Genomic DNA, 21293 nt, shown 5'->3' with positions numbered 1-21293 from the left:
CATGTCTGGGGCACCGGAAGAGAGATGCCTGCCTAGAGAATTTGCAAAGACTGGTGGGAATTAGCCTCAGAGTCAACCAACTACCTGGGGAAGAAGAGGGGAAATTGCAAAAGGCAAGAAAGAAAAGAAATTGAGGTGGACTTGGGCAAATTTTTTAAGGGCAGTTGGGGATACCGCCATCTTGAAAAATCTTGACAAGTCCTAATATTTCTCTGTAAACATACCTAGACAGACGGATCCCACTGTCACAGCAAGAGAAATGGGATTTCCTTTCTATTGATTTGGTGTCTCTGGTGCTTCACTTCAATCTCGCTGGTGCTACTGTGGTTTTGCTGGTGCTGCCAGGTTATTTTGTCGATAGACCTGTAAGGCCAGGCGATAAGAGAGATTTCTATTTTGCTGTTTCGGGTTCTTTTTTTAAAGGGACGAGTTGCAAAAGTGCCACTTGAGAAGCTCTTGTCTACCTGGGGATGGAGAGCCAGAAGTGTTTGGGAGGAAGCCCTGGGATGTGGTGGGAGAGGTGAGGGGACAGCACTGAGAGGCTTGATGGTTTCCATTGATGTGGAAAGCTGGCCTCTGGACATGACTAGTTTGGTTTTTTCTCTACTCCTGCAGAAGTGTCCTGGCCTCCCCCACTCCCCAAGGGGATTTCAGGGTTTAGGTTTTATGGATTAAAGAGCCAATAAATGGCTACGTTCTGGTCAGGAGTGATTTATAAGCAAGGGATGTTAGGGGAGGGAGAGGGTCATTCCAATGAAATGCACCAGCATCTCACTGACTGACAGGCGGTCTGCTTTTTCCAGGACAGGCTACTATTTTCAGAAGTTTCTAGAAGGGCTTAAAAAAAAAAAAAAAGGAAAAAAAATGTGTGCTGAACTGAGACTTGGCTGCAAAGACTCTTCAGGGAGCAATAATTATTTTTGCCTTCATTTTAAAAAGTCCAACAAAACAGGTATTATTCTTCGGTACAGGGTGTCACGTGCTGCCGTTTTCAAAGCTGAAATGGTGGGGTGTCAGGCTGCAGAGGGAGACAGTCGTTCTACAAGGCTGGCTGGGCAGTCACCACCCACTATGTATGGACAAGGGTAGGCTGGTTGGCAGAGAGCCCTGCAGTCCTAAGAAGTCAGCAGAGGATCAGGAATTGTTAGGTGCACGGGGCTACGTGGTGATGCCCCCCCCACCCCCACAGCCTTTGCTGCAAACGACCAGGTCCTTTAGAATACACCACGTCCCCGTGCTGCTGCAAGCTGGGAGCTTGGTTTCTTTGCTTTTCAATCTTTTTAATCCATGACTTGTGTTTTCCTTTGGAAGAGAAAATGCAATCCAGAATGGCTGAAGGTGAAGGAAATCCCCTCAGACAGCTCTGAGCTCAACAAAGCAAAAAAGGAAAGCTTGTTTATGGAGAATGTGTGTCTCAGCCTAGCTCAGACCCTCCCCCTGCTGATGTGTGCAGGCTCCTGGCATGTAGGCAGGGGACATGAGAGCAGCTGGCGACATCCCCACCAAGGCATGGACTTAGAGGAAGCAGATTAAGTAGGCTGGTGGGAAACACAGTCTCTGCTTGCATTTAGGCACCTGTCTCACCAGACACTAGATCTTTCCAGCTCACCCATTTGTATGGGGATGTGTGTGGAGTTTGGCACCACTACCATTACATTTGATCACAGTCCTCTGCTTCTAGAAGCCTGTACTGTCAGGACCACAATGGGGACATACTTGGCCACCTAAGGCAGAGGGGAAGGGGGAAAGGTCTGAGAAAGTCTTTGGACCCTGAGTTACCTTCTCCCTTAACACAGTTCCCCGGAAGTATCCAAACTCTGGGCAGTCAGAAGCTGGGGTTGGCGCTTTGGGCGGTTTTTATTTCAATGAAGCCAAACCTTTGAGAGAACTGGGCACCCACGACCTCCTGATGAAGCTTTACAGCCAAGTTCCTTGTACATAATCCTCATGTATTATTAGAAACCGTGTATTTATCTAATCCCTGCCTTTTCTTGCACATCATTTCAGTGCGCTTCTCGACTGCCCCGATTTTTGACAAGGGGTTGTTTTTAATGCTTGTTTTTATATGAAATCTGAATTCTTGATGGACATTTGTATTAGGAAATTGAAGCATGATATATATATATATATATATATATATGTACGTATATATATATGTATGTATATATTGTCTCCACTGTCTCTACTGTTGCATTACTTGGATTGCATGAGATAGTGGGGTGGGTTTTCTTTCTTTTCACTATTTCCACAGTATGCAAAGTGCTGGCATCATCCCTCCCTCTCGCTCCCCTTTTTCTCCAGCTGCCAAGGAGTCATTGATTTTGATTAGCTTCAATGTACAGCGTCTGTGAAGAGACAGGGAGGCTTTGAAATAAATTTTTCAAAAAACCTCATATCGGGTTTCAGCAGACAGTGGTGTGTGTGTGTGTGTGTGTGTGTGTATGTGTCCACACAAAGCAGAGGGAGGCCTCTGAGATCATTGTTTAGGTAGCTCACAGCATAATGAGGTGATGGGCAAACGGCAGGGCCTCCTCTTTGCTGATGGAGCTGCTTGCTTGCAGAGGTGGGTGTGGGGGAAGTCATAGAGTCTGGGGTCTCCTGGGACATCAGCGTCCCAGATTAGATCCATTCCCTTCTGGGAAACTTCTCTCTGTGACTTCATTTGCCACAAGCAAATAAGATCTGTTTCTTCCCTGTCAAGATGTGGGATTCCATTTTGTTTCTTTTGGCACAGGTGGAACATGAATACCATGTCTCTTTAAGCACTTGGTGTGGAGTTGATTAGACTCAGGGTGGGCCATGCATGTCAGAGGAGAAGTGTGCTCCATGGGGGTATTCAGCGGAAGCAGATCAGCAGGCCTTTCCTCTGATGTGCCTCTGGGTGGGCTGAAGCCTCAACCTTTTGGTTAATAGCTGAGAGGCCTTAACTGTTTGCACGGCCCAGGGACTCTAATGTGTGTCTTTGGGGGAGCCGCCAGCTCCACTGACGCTCCCTGGTGGCGTAGTGCCTAAGGCATTTGACTGCTAACCAGAAGCCTGGCGGTTCAAACCCACCAGCCACTCCTCGGCAGGAAGATGGGGCAATCTACTTCCGTAGAGATACTGCCTCAGAAACCCAAGGAGGGGTCGCTATGATTCTGATCTGACTCAAAGGCAGAGTTAGGCCAGCCCCACTGGGTGCTGTCCATGGTCCTGAGTCCTCTAGGGGACAGTTTCTAGTCTTCCCACCTTCATTGGAATGCTGGTGACTTCTTTTCCAAATCCAGCGGTCACATCCCCCCTCCCATTTTTCTGTTTTGATAAAAAGCTGGTGATTTAAATTACTGTCCAGAACAAGGGAGCTGTGATTCCGGTTTCCCCACTTACATAGCTGGTCTAACTCTTACACCATGTTTTAGACAGCTACAAACAGCACTGCCTCTGCTGGGAAATCAGGATTCCCCCATCTCTGATCCCAACAAGTATCTTTTGGGGTCACTGGCTCACCACTGTGGGCTTTTTGAGGGTCCACGTGGCATTAGAAGTTTCAGGGACCATCACATGAGTTTTGTTCTTCATGTTGCTACCAATTCCTTTTCAGGATGTTCCCTTGAGTTAGCCTGGCTCAGAGGTCCAGAAGCTAGGGGTTTAGGGGAGCAGGCTAGACACCCCAGCCTTATCCCATGGGAGCTGATGGAGGAAGGAAATGGATGACAAAGTCGTTTTCGTTAAACAGAAATTTTATTTTTAAAAACGTCCTCCCCTCACTCAACGTTGATTGAGCATCTACAATGCGCCAGGTTGTAGAGTTCATTTCGGGAGAGAATCACTTGCCGGTTGTGGAGCAGCAAGCAGGCCTGCTCAGAACCAGACCACGCGAAACGTCCCTTTCCAGTCTGGTCCACATTTTTAAACAGATTTCTCGGGTCCCCTCAGTGACCCCATGCCTTGCTGGCAGGTGGTTATGTAGTGTTTACTGAGAGCCACACGCTCAGCTCAAGGCTGTTAAAAAGCCTGTGATCTCAACTCATTCCCAGCCCGAAAAGCCTGGCGTTCGCTGCTTTCCACAGTGATGAAAGCTGCCGTTTGCTGAGCGCCCGTGTCCCCGAGCACCGTGCTCAGTACTTCTCGTGGAGCCCCAGGATTCCTCGCACCAGCTCCAGAGAATAATGATTCCCATTTTACGGTTTAGGAAGCTGAGCTTCAGCTGAAGCAACTCGGCCTAGGCCACCAAACAGTTAAGTAGTTGACCTGCATGTGGACTTGGTGCAAGTCTGTGTAACCTCCAAGGCCATGAGCTGACTGCTGTGTCCATGGGATCCCTTTATGATATGGGTCCGCAGAATTGGTGGTTCAATGAGAAGTGCAGGCCCGGGGCCCAGCAGGAAGCCTTAGGTCTGCTGTAAAGAGTGTCACATCTGCGGATACGAGGGGGCAGGTTGGATGGTTTTTCTTGGGCTTTTGTATATTCATTCCCTACTCTTCCTGTTGCCGGTTTCTCTAAGGTCCCTGAGAGCAGTACCTACTTTGCAAACAGGGCCTGTCCCACTTATCTTCTAGGGCATGGGAAGCTTTTGCTTCCTCGTTGCCCCTCCCACAACTGACCCCCAAGTTGTTCCCCAAGGTCATTTGCACTATAAGCGTCGAGGAGCCTGTGTGTGTGGTAGGGATGGCTGTGGGGCATCTAGCACCTCGGTGAGGCCCCTCGCCTAGCCAGAGAGGCAATAAGCTTGGATAAATTCCGTTCCGGTTTCTGACGTTGGTTCATCTTTTGTAAGAGGAATTTCATACCTTGGGGATGCTTTGTACATATTTGTAACGACTTTATTAAAAATTGGTTGTGCACTTCTAGCCGACAGTCTTTGTGTTTTTCTTTCCTTTTGGAAGATTGATCCCCAAAGATGTGGAAGCATCAGGCACCATAAGAGGGAGAGAATCCTGGCCCCTGTATCGTGTACACCCCATCTTCCTGGGGACAGAAGGTCACACACCCACCTCCTTCCTCTGCCCTGTTCCTGAGAACCCTCCAAGGAGAGGGTTACTTACCTAGTACCTTTAGGTTGGGCAGAGGGGCTGGGGAAACTACCTAGTAGGTCAAGGCCATTACACAAAACCATACTTAAAGGTGACATCATATCACATGATACGTTTATATGAATGTTGTGGTTGTTATGTGCCCTCAAGTCAGTCTGACTCATAGCAACCCCTCCTTGGGTTTCCGAGGCGATATCACTACGGAAGTAGATTGCCCAACCTTCCTTCCGACGAGTGGCTGGTGGGTTTGAACCACCAGCCTTCTGGTTAGCAGTCAAGTGCCTTAGGCACTATGCTACCAGAGCTCCTTTATATGAATAGATCATGTGATGTGTTCATGAGCCTGCAGATGGATTCTCCAGCACTGGACAAACAGGCCACTCTGGTTGGGTACACCTGCATTTACCTGAACTGCCATGTACCAAGAGATCAGGTTCTGGTATCTTCCAAAGAATGGTGGGTGGAGGACAGGTTGCTTTTCAAGATCCTTGACCCCCTCTTTCCCTTTGGGAACCGTTTCTCACTCTCAGTCCATGTGGTTTACAAGGGCTGATTCCATCCTTCCCACCCTCTTCTGTCCTCATCTCCAGGCTCCACACCTGACCCAGGCCTGTCCTAAGCTCCATATCCCACAGATTACAGTCGTTCTGGGGACAAACAAATGAGTTAGGCTCAGGACCCTTGCTAGAGCTCCAGGGAAGCTGAAACTTTCTTCACTGGGGGTGTGAAGCTGGTAGAATATGAGCAGAGAGCTGCTGGAGGCCATCTTACATGGGATGTAACTGCCTGAAAATAAACCATCGCAGAGGAAAACAGCGTCAAGGGATGGAGAGAATGCTTCTAATGTCATCACTGGAGCCCCTGGATCTGGCTGTGTCTGAAGTCCATCCATTGTATGAGCCAGAGAAAATTCTTTTAAGCCAGTTTGAGTTGATGTTAACACCCACAACCAAAAGGTTCTGGCTGATGATATTTTCATGACTGGCCTCAAATGTTACCCTGAGAACCGTGAGTTACCACCTCATGCTATTTACATGCAATTGTCCATCATAATCTGGCACCATTTCTTGAACCAGTCTCTATAGTCTGGGTCCAGACAACCTATAGCTGACCACTTAGTGGGCACTGTGGGTGCCCCACCAACACCCCTTCTGACCCCTTTCACCAGTTCTGGGGAGAGTCTGAAGTGCCTGCAAGGTCCCATCAACTCACAGCCAGGGACTGACTGGCTCTCCTTGGTGTGGGACAAAGTGAGGTCCAATTTCTGCTCCAGAGCTCCCCAGGGGCTCAAGCTGAGGCTGGGACTTAGGCTGAAGTCATGCTCTTGACTGGCTTCTTCCCTTTCTCTGTCGTGTTGCGCTCACTCCTTTACGGGTGGCTTCCTGGGCTGGCAGCTCTTCCTTCGTATATCAGTGGGGTCTGCTTTGAGGATAACCGCCCACCAAACATGCTTCTCATCTGCCCTAAAACAGTTCCACATGGCACCAAGAGGGGAAAGAAGGATCAAGATGACAAACATAGGCTCACCGAAGGGTGATATTTATCAGCAGATGGGAACTTAAAGGAGACATTAAAAACACCACAGGCAGCTCGAAAGTACTAGAAGATTCCAGAATCACTTTGTACCGCCTCTTTACAATCTTAGCAGTCTGAATGTCTCCCACGTTCTTCTCTTTCAAAAGTGGTGCATCTGTGACACCCAGGATCAAATCTTGCCTTTGTATTCCACCACTTTTATTATTCTCCAGGTCTCATATTCATGGAAATTGAGTCAGTGAATCATACAATATTAAGAGTAGGAGATTCTGAACTTGACCCTTGATTAATCCTTGTTACAAATGAGTTGCAGAGATGGGCAAAGGAGAGTGGCCTTGTTCCTGTTCACGATGGAGACTCCTGGCTGCTGCTGAACTTGGGTTGGGAATCCAGGCAGCCCCATTTCCTTCTTTGGTGATTGGCAAACTCTGCATTCTCCACTTTTCCCTCCTTGGGCAGAAGTTAAATCCTCCTACCTACAAGGAAACCTCCAGGCGGGGCTTCCCACAGAGGGTTGGTGATGAATAAATAAAATCCTAAACTGAACATCCCACCCACCCCGAGGATCCCCACATGTGATGCTCTTTACAGTGTCAGAGAAATGGCTCGGTGTTTGCAGAACGTTGGAGGAAACCGTTGGTGTATTTACTAGTAAGCTACATGGTTAGCTTCCTTGGTTCCAGCAGATAATATACTAGATTTTGTCACCACAGAGATGGCTGCGGGGAGGTGAAGTGCCTTCCCAAAGTCCTGCAGAGTTTGGACTCAGACCCAGGCCTGTGCTGCTTTATCTGCCCCATTCCATGCGGCCCTTTATGAGTCTTCTCCAGCTGCAATTTATCATACCTCCTTGGTGGCAACTGCAGGCAGGGAGGTCTTTCTGATAAAAACCAGTTACAGAAGCTCCTGTTGCTTCCTTTCAGTGACTCCTCAAAGCGGAGAGAACAGAGCAGCCGCATCCATCCGGCCCCATTCCCCTTGGCTTCCCCTTCCTACTTGATTATCTGGGCAAGTGGGATTATAACATCATGGCCATTTCCATAGTAACAGAGCCTGAAAGATGCCACACTGCCCTGGAAGTGATGACTTGCTGGGTACCGGGAAAGAGCCAGGCTTGTCAAGCAAAGGAAAAAGCCCTGGCTATGTGGCACCCAGGGGCAGGTGCCCTGAATCTATCAGGATAGGAGGCATTTACTATTGGCTCAGAGGGAGGGGCAGCCAGGCACCCCCCATTTCTCCCGAGGCATGCCTCTAATCTGCTTACTGGCCTCACAGATTGCTTTCTTGGTAATGCCACCAACACCTCCCCTTGTGCTGAGGCAGACAATGAGCGAACGGAATTAGGAGAGGGGCAAGGTAGGCGAGATGCCAGTGCCTTCTATGTGGTCGCCTGTTCCATCGCATCACACGGAGTGTGTCGTGGGGGGCAGTTCTATTACAGACATTTCAGAAACACAGATTGCTCCTGTGCTCTTTGCCAGGGTGGACAAATACATAGCAGGGAGCATCCCCTCTGCTCTGAAGGCTACCAGGGGAGGAGACAATGTCCACAGGTGATGCTGACAGGTCTGAGTCTTAAGTGATGGAGAGGACAAGAATAGAAGGAGAAGAGAAATAAAGATGGGAGTAGGGACCGAGTGGTACCTGCATCTGGGCCAAAGCTTGTCTTTCTTGATACTCACATGTGGCCAGAGTGGCCAGAGCCCAGAAAGCAGTTTGAAAGACCCAGGCTTTCTGTGGATGCAACCACAGCTAGATTTTAGGAGCTAATGGTCACTGTTAGCATTCTCCATGCAGTCCAACTCTAACATGCTACACGCTTGGACCACCGAGCCTTAACCAGAGATGGGCATCAAAACCACCTGCTGTGTTTATAAAACCATCTCCACTGGGCCCTGCACCTGAAGTGTCTGAGCAGATGGTCAGCATGGTGGGTCAGAGGGTAGGCTCTGTGGCCAGAGGGGCGTGTGTTGGAAACTCGGAGCACCACTGCTAGCTGGGTGTCCTTGGGGAAGTCACCATACCCAAGCTCTGTGCCTCAGTTTCCTCATTTATAAAATGGGGGGACAAAAGTACCTCCATCATAGGGCTGTGGTGAGGATTACATATGGAAACCCAAGCAGGATGCTGGGTATTGTGCTTGGCACACGCTAAGTCGTTGGTACACTGAATCTTTATAGGTATAAGGTGGGGCTCAGCATTTGTATACTGAAGGTGCTTCACAGTGATTCTAACCCACAGATCTTGGTCATTTGAGGGGGAGGCAAGGATCTTTAGGCCCCTCCTCAGTTTGCAGTATCAGGTACTAGGTCACCACGAGTAAAAATCACCAAGAGGTGGGACTTCATGTATTAACATTTCCTTTCCAACTGACTTCTAGGGGGGCTGGGGGACCTACCTGAGTAAAGACCACTCAGAGTTAGAGTGCTTCCTCCTTTATAGGGAAAGATGCACTGCTCACACTGCGCCCCAGAATAAGAGGAAAGTGATGGGATCAGAGGTGGCAGACAGAGGCAGGCTGAGGGAGTAATGGAGGCCTGTCTTGACACTGAACTCCTGCCATCCCCTAGTTGTGCCCGGGAGCTTCGACTCCCAGCCTCTGGCCCTAGTACACCTGGAAGTGTGCAGATGTGGCCCCATCCTTCCAGCAGCGCAGGGTGTCCACAGCGACGGAGCGGCAGAGTGGGCAGGTGCGCTCGCGGTCCAGCCACAGGCACAGGCACTCCTCGCAGAACACGTGCTGTGGGGACAGCGATCAGTGTGACTGGTGACTCGTGACTGAGCATGGACTGCGTGCCTGCCAGTTGACATGGGACACAGGAGCTGGGGACACAGCAGCGAGCAAAACAGATAAGCCCTGTTCTCATGAGGCTTGTGTTCTTGTGGGGGAGATGATGGATCAAGTCAATCACTAAAATATAGAGTATGTTCATGAAAAAGCAGCGAAGAGGTGGGCAGAGAGTGCTTGGGAGGGTTAACAGGGCGGCCTGGGAAGGCCTCACTGAGATGAGTGACATTTGGGTAAAACTTAAAAAAGGGTGAAGATCTGGAACTGAACTCACTCCTGTGGCTTCCAGCCAAACAACAGACAGGCACATGGGGTGATACACTCCTTGGAGAGATCAATCATGGGAGAAAAGAAGGGCAGTATTTGCACAGGGAGACAGCTCGAGGGGCTGGAGTGCATGGGAGGGAAAGACACAGGGAAGAGGTAACAATGGGGAGGAAGTGGGAAGAGAGCTGTTATACTGTGGGGAATTGTAGTCAGTGTCTTGAAACAAAATGTGTATGAACTGCTGTACGGAAAATGAATTTGCTCTGTCAACTTTCACCCAAATCACAATAAAAATTAAGAAAAAAAAACAACCAAAAAATGGGGTAAAGAGTTAAGAGACCTCAATGATATCTGGAGAAAAAGCATTTCTGTTGGTGTAGTGGTTAAAACATTGGGCTGCTAACCAGAAGGTTAGCTGTTCAAATTTGTCAGCTGCTCCATGGGAGAAAGACAAGGCAGTCTGCTTCTATAAAAATTTACAGCCTTGGAAACCCTATGGCCAGTTCTACTCTGTCTTACAGGGGTCACTATAAGGTGGAATCAATTTGATGGCAGTAAGGTTTTTTTTGGTGGTGGTGGTGGGAACAGCATGTGCAAAGGCCCTGGGTCAGGAGTATGCTGGTAGCTGGAGGACCTGTAAGAAGAAGAGTATGGCTGAGTTGGGGGAGGGAGAAGAGGGGAGATGAGGTCAGGGAGGTACTGGGGAGCAGACAGTGTAGTACATTGTAGGCCATGGTGAGGACTTTGGCTTTTATTCTGAGAGAAGTAAGGAGCCATGGCAGGCCTTTGAGCAAAGGAGTATTTGATCTGATCAGTGTTTTCAACGGGTTCCTTTGGCTGCTGGGTTGATCACATAGAAAGCAGGGGGCCCAGAAAGACTAACGGTGATGAAGGCCAGCAGGCTCTACCACTTTCTGGCTCTATGTCTTAGGCAAGTGACTTAAAACTCCTTGAACCCCAGTTTCCTCATCTGTAAAATGGGGTTAATAATAGTAACTGCTCACAGAAGGATTAGCTAACATGAAAAGCACTTTGACATGATAACCTTGCATAGTTCATTTCTGACTGGATTCTGAATCAGGGGTGGGGAGGCAGTGATCTAGCTATAAAGGACATCTTAAAAACAACTGGGGAAATTTGAATATATACTGTATATTAAGTACTACTATATCAGTTTTCCTGGCCATGAAAGTAGAATTATGGCTATGAGGGAGAATACCCTTCTGGGAGATGCATACTAAGTATCTAGGGGTGCAGAATCAGTATTTCTATAACTTACTTTCATCTCATTTAGGGAAAAAATTATATCAAGAAAAGGCAAATGTGGTCAAATGTATGATTAGCAAATTGAGGTAAGGGATAGAAGGATGTTCATAGTATATACCCTTCAACTTTTCTGTAGATTTGGAATTTTTCAAAATAAAATGTTTAAGTAAAATTATAATTAAAAATCTAAGCAAAATAAAGTAAAAAAAAAAGACACTTAGAACAATGCCTGGTAAACAGTAAGTGCTCTACAAATACAGGTTTTATAATAATAATAATTATCCTCTTTCATTTACTATGTGTCTCTATAGGCCAGAATGGGGCTCCTTGTAAACCCCTTCCCAGTGTAGCACTCGGGAGGCTCTGGTGGGGCAGTGGTTAAAGGATTCAGCTGCTAAGCAAAAGGTCAGTGGTTTGAACCCACAACTGCTCTGTGGGAGAAAGATGAAGCAGTCTGCTTCATCTTCATATTTACAGCCTTGGAAACGTGATGGGGGCTGTTCTACTCTGTCCTGTAGAATCATTATGCATCAGAATCGACTCGATGGCAGTGGGAGTGGGTTTTAGTACGACACTCAGTAGGTACCCGATTGTAGATAGTGCCGGAGAGCTCCATGGTGCTATAGGGGTGTGTAATGGGGCAGGGCAGGTGTCACGGACGAGGGGGCACAAGTTGAAGTCTGAAGGTTGTGTAGGAGTTACATGGGCTAAGATGAGGGGTGGGGAGAGAGCATTACAGGGCGAGAAACAGCTTATGTGAAATTCCTGAATCCTGCCAGCATCTACGTGACTTGAGATTGGAAGCAGATCCTTCCCCGGTCGAGCTTTCAGATGAGACCTCAGTTGTGCCCAACATCTTGATTGCATGCAGCCTGTGCAAGACCCTAGAAGCAGAGGACACAGCTAAGCCATGCCTTGATTTCTGACCCACTGAAGCTGTGAGATTCTAAATGTGTGTTGCTTTAAGCCAATAAGTTTTGGGCCAAATTGTTTTGCAACAACAGATAACTGAGACAAGATGTGGATGAAAGCAGGGACGCTTGTCCATCTGACCTAAAAGACCATGACTATGAACCGTGGTCATACATGGAGAACATGAGAAGGGGTGTCTGAAGCACTATGAAGACTGTGAAACATGACATTATTGAAAATGTGGCTACTGCGTGTGGTTATGATGCTGAGCAGGTGAGGAAGAAGGCTTGGTGATCTTTTTTCCAAAAATCAATGTAAACCTTACGGAGTATACTGGACTGATCCACAGATGATCATGGGGATGGGGCAGGGCCAGGCAGTATTTCATTCCGTTATGCATGGGGTCACCATGAGTTGGGGCTGACTTGAGGGCAGCTAACAACAATAATAACCAATAGGAGAAACACACACACACAGCCATAACCATAGAGCTTTAGTTACACAAGCCAGGCCGGTCACGTCTAGACTTTGAAATAAACACTAATACTGAATGCTAAACACTAATACTGAATGCTGGCATAGCACGCTATGTTTTTCAAATCTCACACATAGCTAGGTACATCATCTCATTTGAATATGAACCTGCAAGCTTCCCAGGAAAGTGTTTTCACTCTTGAGTGACAGAAGATATGGAGGGTCCCGGAGGGAAACATGCCACTCAGGATTAGGGATTAGTGCTTGGGGTGCTGCGGGTGGGACCAAGGAAAGAGGGCAAGAGGACAGGCACTGTAGGTGTTCAGTCCACAGCTGGTGCAGGCACACGTGGGTGGATGGAGGAGCTGAAAGCAGGTATGAGGAGCTCCAATCCCTGCTCGGCCGTTGCTTCCTTCCTGGGAGGCAGTGTGCAGAGGCTCAGGTGGACAGGGCACAGGACACTCTCAGAATGTCTCAAAGCAAGAGGTGAAGCCTACTGGAAGACACAACCTCTGCATCTGGGTATGAATCCTGACTATGCTACTTAGGAGCAGTGGGACCTTGGGCAAGTCTCTTCACCTTTCTGAGCCCAAGTTTCCTTCTCTGTAAAAGAGGGCCAATATTTCCTTCATGAGACGACTGTGAGGATGGAAACAGATGATGCCTAGCAAAGCGTCAAGTGTGGGCACAATGAATGCAAAATCAGTGGGAGGTGCCGTTCTCTCGCTGTTTCCTTTATGGCATAAGGCATGCAAAAACAAACAAATTCACAGTACCAAGAACCATGTGGTCTCTAAAAGCACTCTTACTCTTGTCTTTAGCAAAGGAGTCCTTCAAATGAACCAGGTTTCTGACTTCATGTTCCAAATGCCTTTTCCCTTGGGCCCTACAGCTGGGGCAGGAGACATGCCATAAATACTTGGGGAGTGATAAATGGACATGTGCTCTGCTTGAGCCAAGAGTTCCACTCTCTGAGCATACTCAGTGTCTGCCTGGCTGGCTTCAACAGACTACCTGCTTCCCATGCCTGGCTCTGGCAGGTGAGAGGTAGGAGTTAAATACTGAGCTTAATTTGATAAACCTTTGAAAGGGAGACAAGATATTCCATTGGCCTAGTGGGTTCTCCATCTCTCTAATCTCTATCCATCTATCCATCCACTCATCCATTCATCTATCCATGATCCAACTATGCAGCCATCTACCCATGTATCCACCCATCCATCTCCATCCATTTGCCATCTTCCTAGTTACTTACTGACTTCTACCTCCACCCATCTGCCCTTGCACTTATGCATTAACTCCTCACTTTGTTATCATCCAGATCCACCCATCCATCCATCCACCCACCCATCCATCCACCCATCCATCCATCCATCCATCCATCCATTCTACCCTATCTGTCTAATGTTTACTGAGCTATACTTCAGCTCTGCTGCTAAACAAGGCAGGAATGGTTCCCACTCTCAAGTTATTGATAATTTGGCATAGGGGAAACCTGACACAAACACTTACACAATTAACCATCTAGCTGACAACTGGGATAAATGCCATGAAGGAAAAGAACAGAGATCTAGGAAACAATACAGCTGGGGGCACTGGCTAGTCTGAAGAGGCAGTGTCAGAAAAGGCTTCTTTGAGGAAGTAACGTTTAAGCTGAGGTATTTATTCATTTGTTCATTCATTCATTCAATGCATTTAGGAATTAATTAGGCTGTTCACCTGTGACGTCCTCTCTGCCATCCCAAGTCCAGGTCACAGCTCCTTTCCTCCCTGTGACAGATCAAGTGTGGGATGTGTGGTTGGCCTGGGCATGTTTGTGGTTCTCAGTCACCACTGGGCATGGTCACTGCTCCCAGATCTAAGGACTCTGTAAGGTCTGTGAAGATGCAGTGGTGCCATGAAAAGAATGGAAGAGAGACAGACTGAAGCTTGGAGAGACTGCCAGAAAGGAAACAAAAGAAAGACTCTGACCTTGGCATCACGTTCAAATAATCGTGCCACTGAAAAGGAAGTGCAGATGCTTGGAAGCCGTGAAAAGATGCCCCACCTCACTCATGATCAGGGAGATGCAAATTAAAGCCTCCCAGAGTGGTGTTTTTCACCTGTCAGACAGGCAGAGCTCAAAAAAGCCTTGAGAAGGCAGTGTTGGGAAGGGCGGGGGAGCAAGAGGCCTTGTCACACTGCTCGGGGAGTGTAAACTGATACACTTTTTATGCAGGGCAATTTAGCAATATCTGTCAAAACTACACTCCCTCTGATCTAGCAATTCCACTTCAAGGCATTTATCCTACCAAGAGCTTGCACACGTGTGAAATGTACTGCATGACCAAAAAAACCCAAACACGTTGTTGCAGAGTCGACTCCGATTCATAGTGACCCTATAGGACAGAGTAGAACTGCCCCATAGGGTTTCCTAGGCTGTAAAGCTTTATAGAAACAGACTACCTCAGCTTTCTCCCAAGGAGTAGCTGGTAGTTAGAATCGCTGACCTCTTGGTCAGCAGCCAAGCACTTAACCACTGTGCTACCAGGGCTGCTTGCGTGACAATAAGAGCTAATATTTATTGACCCTGATCATGGGCCAGGTGAGCTTCTAATTGCTGTATTTGAACTAACTCTTTTAATCAAGACAATGGCCCAGGTAGCTGCGCTTCATCTCCCCATCACACAGATTATGCACTGCAGCCTCATTTGTAATGGTAACAGAAGACCCTAAAATAATAGTAAATGCCCATCAGAAGGACTATGCCTAAACAAACTGTGGCCTATTCATTAAATGCAATGGTACGCAGCCATAAAACAGAATAGGGAGCAACCTCTAAAGAGTTTCATGTGAAAAAGCAAGGTGCCAAAAGAGGCTTGCATAAAATATGCTACGGCTTTTCTTTTAAAAGATATGTTCATATCTATACATCTTTATATTCTATAAAACACCTCCAGAAAGATACAAAGGAAATTGGTAAAGGCACTTGACTGCTCACCAGAAGGCTGGTGGTTCAAACCCACCAGCCACTCCTCGGAAGGAAGGTTGGGCAATCTACTTCCGTAGAGATACTGCCTCGGAAACCCAAGGAGGGGTCGCTATGAGTCGGGGCCGACTCGACAACACGTGACAACAACACAAGAACAACTGTGGGTGACTAAAGGACGGGGAGCAGGGCACAAGGGTGGGGGGCTTGTCACCACTCTCCTTTTTGTATCTTTAAACATTTTTTCTTAATAACTCTTTATCACTCCCTCTCCCCAGCGTCTGGAAACCACTAATCTACTTTTGTCTCGATGTATTGGCCTGTTGTAGATATTTCATACAAGTGGGATCATATAATATTTGTCCTTTTCTGTCTGGTGTACTTCACCCAGCATAATGCTTTCAAGGTTAACCCATGTCATAGCATGAATTAGAATGTCATTTCTCTTTATGGCTAAATAAATACTTCATTGTACATGTCCACCACATGCTGTTCATCCCTTCATCAGCTGATGGACACTTGGGTTGTTTCCGCCTTTTGGCTGTTGTAAACATTCTTTTAAATAAACTTTTTATTTGGGAAGAATTTTAGACTCGGGGAAAACTTTCAAAGAGAACAGAGAGAATCTCCAGGTGCCCCTCCCCCACTTTCAGCCATCCCTAATGTTGTTATGTCACGTGACTGTGGTACAACCACCACAATTAAGAAACCCACTTTGGTACCTTACTACTAACTAACCTCCTGACTTTATTGGGTTTCATTCATTTTTTCCGCAAATGTCTTTTTCTGTACCAGGATCCAATCCAGGTCCCACATCGCACTGAGTGGTCATATCTCCTTAGTCTTTTAAACTTTTGAACCATGATAAGATATAATCTTATCATGATCTAATTTAAAAATAAATAAAATTAAAAGTTCAAGCCAACCAATTGTCATGGAAATGACTCCAAGTCATAGTGACCCCACGGTGTGTCCCAGCAGAACGGTGCTCCTATAGGGTTTTCAATTGTTGTTTATTGGAAAGAAGATTTTCTCTTTGGTATGTATTTCTTTTTATTAAATGGTCTCAGATTAAGCTGGAAGAGGAATAAGAGGAAATACAACTCAACTACTGAAATATAAATGGTTGAGCTTAATTTATTCAACAAAATGTTTGGACACTTAGCGGATCAAGCACCAAGCTGGGCTTTGGGTGCGCCATGAGAAACTGGACTCTGCCCTCATGGGACTTACAGCCTAAGGCAGAGAGCAGACAATTTCATGTCCAGTAAGTGCTAACAATGAACTCTGGGAAGCAGATTGCCAGGCCTTTCTTCCATGACACCTCTGAGTGGACTTGAACCCCCAACCTTTCAGTTAGCAGCAGATTGTATTAACTGTCTACACCACCCAAAAACTATTTTCTTAAATTAAAAATAATCCCCTAAAGTGGGAAGCTCTGGTAGCATAGTGGCTAAGACACTTGCCTGCTAACCAGACGGCTGGCGGTTCAAACCCACCAGCCACTCCTCGGAAGGAAGGTTGGGCAATCCTACTTCCGTAGTGATACTGCCTCGGAAACCCAAGGAGGGGTCGCTATGAGTCGGGGCCGACTTGATGGCACATAACAACAACAACAAAGTGGGAAGAGAGCTGTCTGTTACATTGTGGGGATTTCAACTAATGTCATGAAACAAAATGTATATCAACTATTGAATAGAAAACAGATTGGCTCTGTAAACTTTCACAGAATCACAATAAAAAGTTTAGAAATCCCCTCAAACTCAAAAACAGCAGTATCAAAATGTTTTTTCTAATGAACACAAAGGGTCCTTCAGAAGCTAGATGTGTATGTGTGTGGGGGGTGCCCTCCCATTCCTGCAGATCTCCGGGATTATCCCTGCCCCTAAAAGCCTCCCAGCCTGGAATTCCTGGCTCTCTACCCCGGTCCCTAGGGACATGGCATGAATCTCTCTTACACAGCACTTATCACCGCCTGCCTTGTTTCATAGTTATTTATGTATGCGTCTCTGTCCCCAAAAGAGGCCACGAGCTTGGAAAGCAGGGGGCAGTGTCTGTGTGCCCTCTGTCCCCTTCCCTGATGTTGGCTATGATGCTTTGACTCAATACGCATTTGCTGACTTGACATCTTAGCCCCTGATGTTCGGAGGAGGAGGGATACATCTGAAAAGTTAAAAGCAACTGACCAGCACTTATCACCATGTGACAGGGACCCACAACTAATAATGAAAACAAGTGATAGTAGTTATTGTAATGATATTAACGGCAGCTTCTATGGCTGAATAATTCAAATGTAGCTCTTTGCATAGATAATCTGATGTAATTGTAACACTAGCTCTATGAAGTAGGCAGTACTGTCACACCCAAGGCTTAGGGAGATGGAGTGACCCACCTGGCATCGAGCATGCCACAAGGATTCAAACTCAGGATATTGTGACCCCATGCCAGGCTGAATGTGGCATTTACCACGAGGAAACAGAGGCTTGGGGAAGTGTTCATCATTTCACTAGAGGAATATCTGCTGAAGAGCATGGACTTTGGGACTCAGACTGAGCTGAGTGTGAATCCTGTCCTGTTGCATGTCCTTGGGCCTCAGTTTCCTCATCTATAAAATGGGCTACCCTAGGCCACCCTGCTATGAGGCGGAGCTGAGATCTGAACCCAGGTCTGACTGACTCCAGTCTTGATCAGACCAAATCACCCTCAAAGACTCATCCAAGAGCCCAGTGTTTGTTCACGGGACAGACACTTCCAGCTTTGCTGTGAGGCCCTGCTCTTGGCCTCAAGTGTCCCGGGGCCCTGCCCGAACCCCACTCACCTGGCACATGAGGATCAGAGGCTCTCGGAACTCGGCCTGGCAGATGGCACAGATGTCGCCGGCTTCTGTGCACTGTTGGCCAGTGGCCCGGACTCCGTAATTCTGTGTGAGGGAGGGCAGAGACGAACGAGCACAGACCCTCAGTGGAGGGAGAATGTCAAGAAGCACTGTGAGCTCCGTGGGGTAAGAAAGGGGTCTCTTGAGTTCCCATGACCTCCGTCGGAACCCTCTGAGGCCAACTCACCTGAGAGGTACAGAGAAGCTTCAGGGCTTTCCTAACACCACCCACGCGGCCACAGATGTCAAATGACTGCAAAGAGAACAGGATGACGGTTGGAAAGCATCCAACAGTCGGCCAGGTTCTCTCCCCACACTGTTGAACATCCGCCCTGTTATGGACAGCACTGAGTCCCACAAAAGGATGGCCGAAGTCCTGACCTGTGTGCCTGTGAATGTAACCTTGTCTGTAAGTGGGGTCTTTTGAGATGTTATCAGCTAGGTTACTAAGAGGTCAGATGGAGTTAAGTGGGTCCTCATTCCATCCGAATGGTGTCTTATAAAAGAGAAGGAAAGACACAGGGAGGATGCCACGGGAAGACGCATGTGCAAGCCAAGGAGCATGGAAGATTGCTGGGAGCCTGCATGAGGCAGGAGAGAGGCAAAGAGACCGTCACTCGGAACCTCAGAAGGAATCAGCATAACCAACAGCCTGATTTGGACTCCCAGCCTCCAAAACTGAGACAACAAATTTCTGTTCCTGAAAGCCACCCATTTTGTGCTGTTTTGTTCTGGGAGCCCTGGGGAATTAAGACCCTCCAAGTCCTTGACTCAGGAATTTCCCAGAATGCCTCATTCCCATCAGGTTTGCCTGCCTTCGTCTGGCTACCTTCCACCAGCAGTCTCCATTTCCACCTAGGCCACCAGGATAACAAATCCAAGCCGGCATCCTGCCTCCTCCCCTCCCCAGGGCTGCCATTGCTCACTGATCACCACCGTCTTCCTCTGAGCCCATCCGGCCTGTCCAGACCTGGTTCTCCCTCTCCACCCAGCACTCCACTCAGCCACCGCCAGTCAATCAGCCTCGGCAGGGAGGATAAGCTCCAATGGCTGACACTGCCTGGCTGGGAGGGAGGCAGGAAAGCAAACACATCTCCCCCAGAATTCCCTGTAGCCAGAAACAGAGGAGGGGGAAGAAAGAGGAAGCTGTGCTTATTGTAAGGGGGAATAAATGAATTTGTACTAGTGACTAATGAGAAGAAACCCACTGCACATGGATTTGGGGCATTAAGGGTGAGCAATTGGAGAGGGACAGAAAACAAGCTTGGTGGTCCTGTCGTCTGTCAGTTAGAAGCTTCAGGTCTTTGGGGACAGCTCTGCCTGGGTTTCATGCTCTTCCTGTTATCTCTAGCTGAGTGACACCTTGGGCAAGTTACGTTATCTTCCTGGGCTTCGGTTTTCTCATCCATAAAACGGAAGCAATATTGGTATGCATCCCAAAGGGCTGTTGCCAAGTGGACTACATGATAGGTTAGCAAGTGATGAGCTTAATGGGCAAGAAGATAGGGTGGCTCTGCCATGGGGTCCCCCAGTGGCCCCTCCAGTCTCCAGGCCCCCTGACCTTGCACAGGCTGTAGAGAATGATCAGGACCCCTCCCAGAAAGTAGCTGTTGGAGGAGTCGTCTCCCATGATGTATTTGTACCACAGCTGGATGGGGACCAGAGATCGGAACAGCTGGCTCAGCTCCTCGATGACCAGATAGAACTTTCCCTGCAAGCACACCGAGAGCATCGATTAGTGTGAGCAGTAAAGACCCCGAGGACCGAGCCGGGGGCCCTGGCCCGAGCAGTAATGACACTCCAGGTCACAGGCAGGCCATCAATCAGCTTGGGAAAGCACTCAGAGCCGTGCCTAATGGGGCCGAGATATGGCCAGGGAGACACTGGCCCTGCCCACCGCCCTTGCCCTACTGCCCACCAGCCCTGAAGATCAAAGGAGCGAGGACTGCGTTTCAGGGAGGCAGAAACCCTACACCTTTGGCAAAGGGCTGGAGTGTGTGTGTGTGTGAGGGGGTCACTCCCTGGCTCCTGCTGCAGCCAAATGTGAGGGGCACTTCCTGCTGCCACACCCAAATCATGGCCTCCAGAGGGCTGACTTAAGCATGGCTGGTGGCCGCCTCCAGGCTCATGGGTAGGGGATGGGCCACAGGGTGCAGGTGAGGCCAGGCCATGAGGCCGAACGCTGGCGGAACATGGGTCCTCCTTCCTGGCTCCATCACTTAGTCCCTCCAAGAAGGCAAGAGGAATACCCGAGGCACGAGCATGGACTCTGGGACTTCGACTGAGCTGGGTTTTAACCTTTTTTGCCTCTGGATCATTTTGTGCTCACCTCCCCCTCACTGTATATTGCCTTCCCCTTCACCCAACACCCGTCTACCCTCTAGTTAGTGACTTCCCTTCCCATCCCCGGTAACCATCAAAGATGGCTTCTGTGAGCTCGGCTCAAATCCTGCCGAACTGCATGTTCTTCAGCTTCAGTTCCCTCGTTTACAAAATGGGAATCAGGACTGCTTCCTTACAGGGTTGTTTAGAAGATTAAATGAGATGGCACAGAGCTTGTTATTGTTGTTAGTGGCCATCGAGTCAAGGAGCTCTGGCATAGTGAGTAAAGCATTGGGCTGCTAACCAAAAGGTTGGCAGTTCAAACCCACCAGCCACTCTGCGTGAGAAAGATGAGGCAGTCTGCTTCCGCAGAGATTTACAGCCTTGGGAACCCCGTGGGGCAGCTCTACTTTGCCCTAAAGGGTGCTGAATCAACTCAGTGGCAGCAGGGGTGGGGACTGGACAGTGAGCCCTGACTCACGGTAACCCAATGCACAAGGGAACGAGATGCTGCTCGGTCCAGTGCCATCCTCATGACGGGCTGGGGACTGGACTGCTGTGGTCCATAGCCTCTCACTGGCTGATTTTGGGAAGCAGATTGCCAGGCCTTTCTTCCTGCTCTTCTGAGTCTGGACTCTGCTGAAACCTCTTTAGCATCATACAATACACAAGCCTCCACCACCCAATGCACGGTGGTGACTGTGCGTGAGGGGCACTGTGTGGGGGTCAAGCACAGGTTTATTGCATAGAAGGGTGAGCATTCTATTATTGAACCAACAATGCCTTTCTTGGTACACGGTGTTGGTGGTGGTGTCATTGAGTCAATTCCGACCCATGTAACAGAGTAGAACTGCCCTACAGGGTTTTCTGGA

General features: G+C 48.3%; 1 protein-coding gene across 1 annotated transcript in view; it reads right to left on the bottom strand.

The window, feature by feature from the left end:
* Positions 1-9154: 9154 nt before the first annotated feature.
* The window catches only part of RNFT2 (ring finger protein, transmembrane 2), a 74882-nt gene continuing 62743 nt past the window's right edge, over positions 9155-21293 (bottom strand). Inside the window, exons 7-10 of the mRNA XM_007938198.1 lie at positions 19661-19810; positions 18287-18352; positions 18043-18144; positions 9155-9289 (exon numbers count right to left, since the gene is read on the bottom strand). Of these exons, the coding sequence (XP_007936389.1) occupies positions 9155-9289; positions 18043-18144; positions 18287-18352; positions 19661-19810 (453 nt within the window). The remainder of the gene's footprint in view (positions 9290-18042; positions 18145-18286; positions 18353-19660; positions 19811-21293) is intronic.

This window comes from Orycteropus afer, unplaced genomic scaffold (assembly GCF_000298275.1).
Source record: "Orycteropus afer afer isolate SDZICR_OR568_19922 unplaced genomic scaffold, OryAfe1.0 scaffold00048, whole genome shotgun sequence".
NCBI classification, from domain to species: Eukaryota; Metazoa; Chordata; class Mammalia; order Tubulidentata; family Orycteropodidae; genus Orycteropus; species Orycteropus afer.
This window is presented reverse-complemented; position numbering and strand designations above follow the sequence as displayed.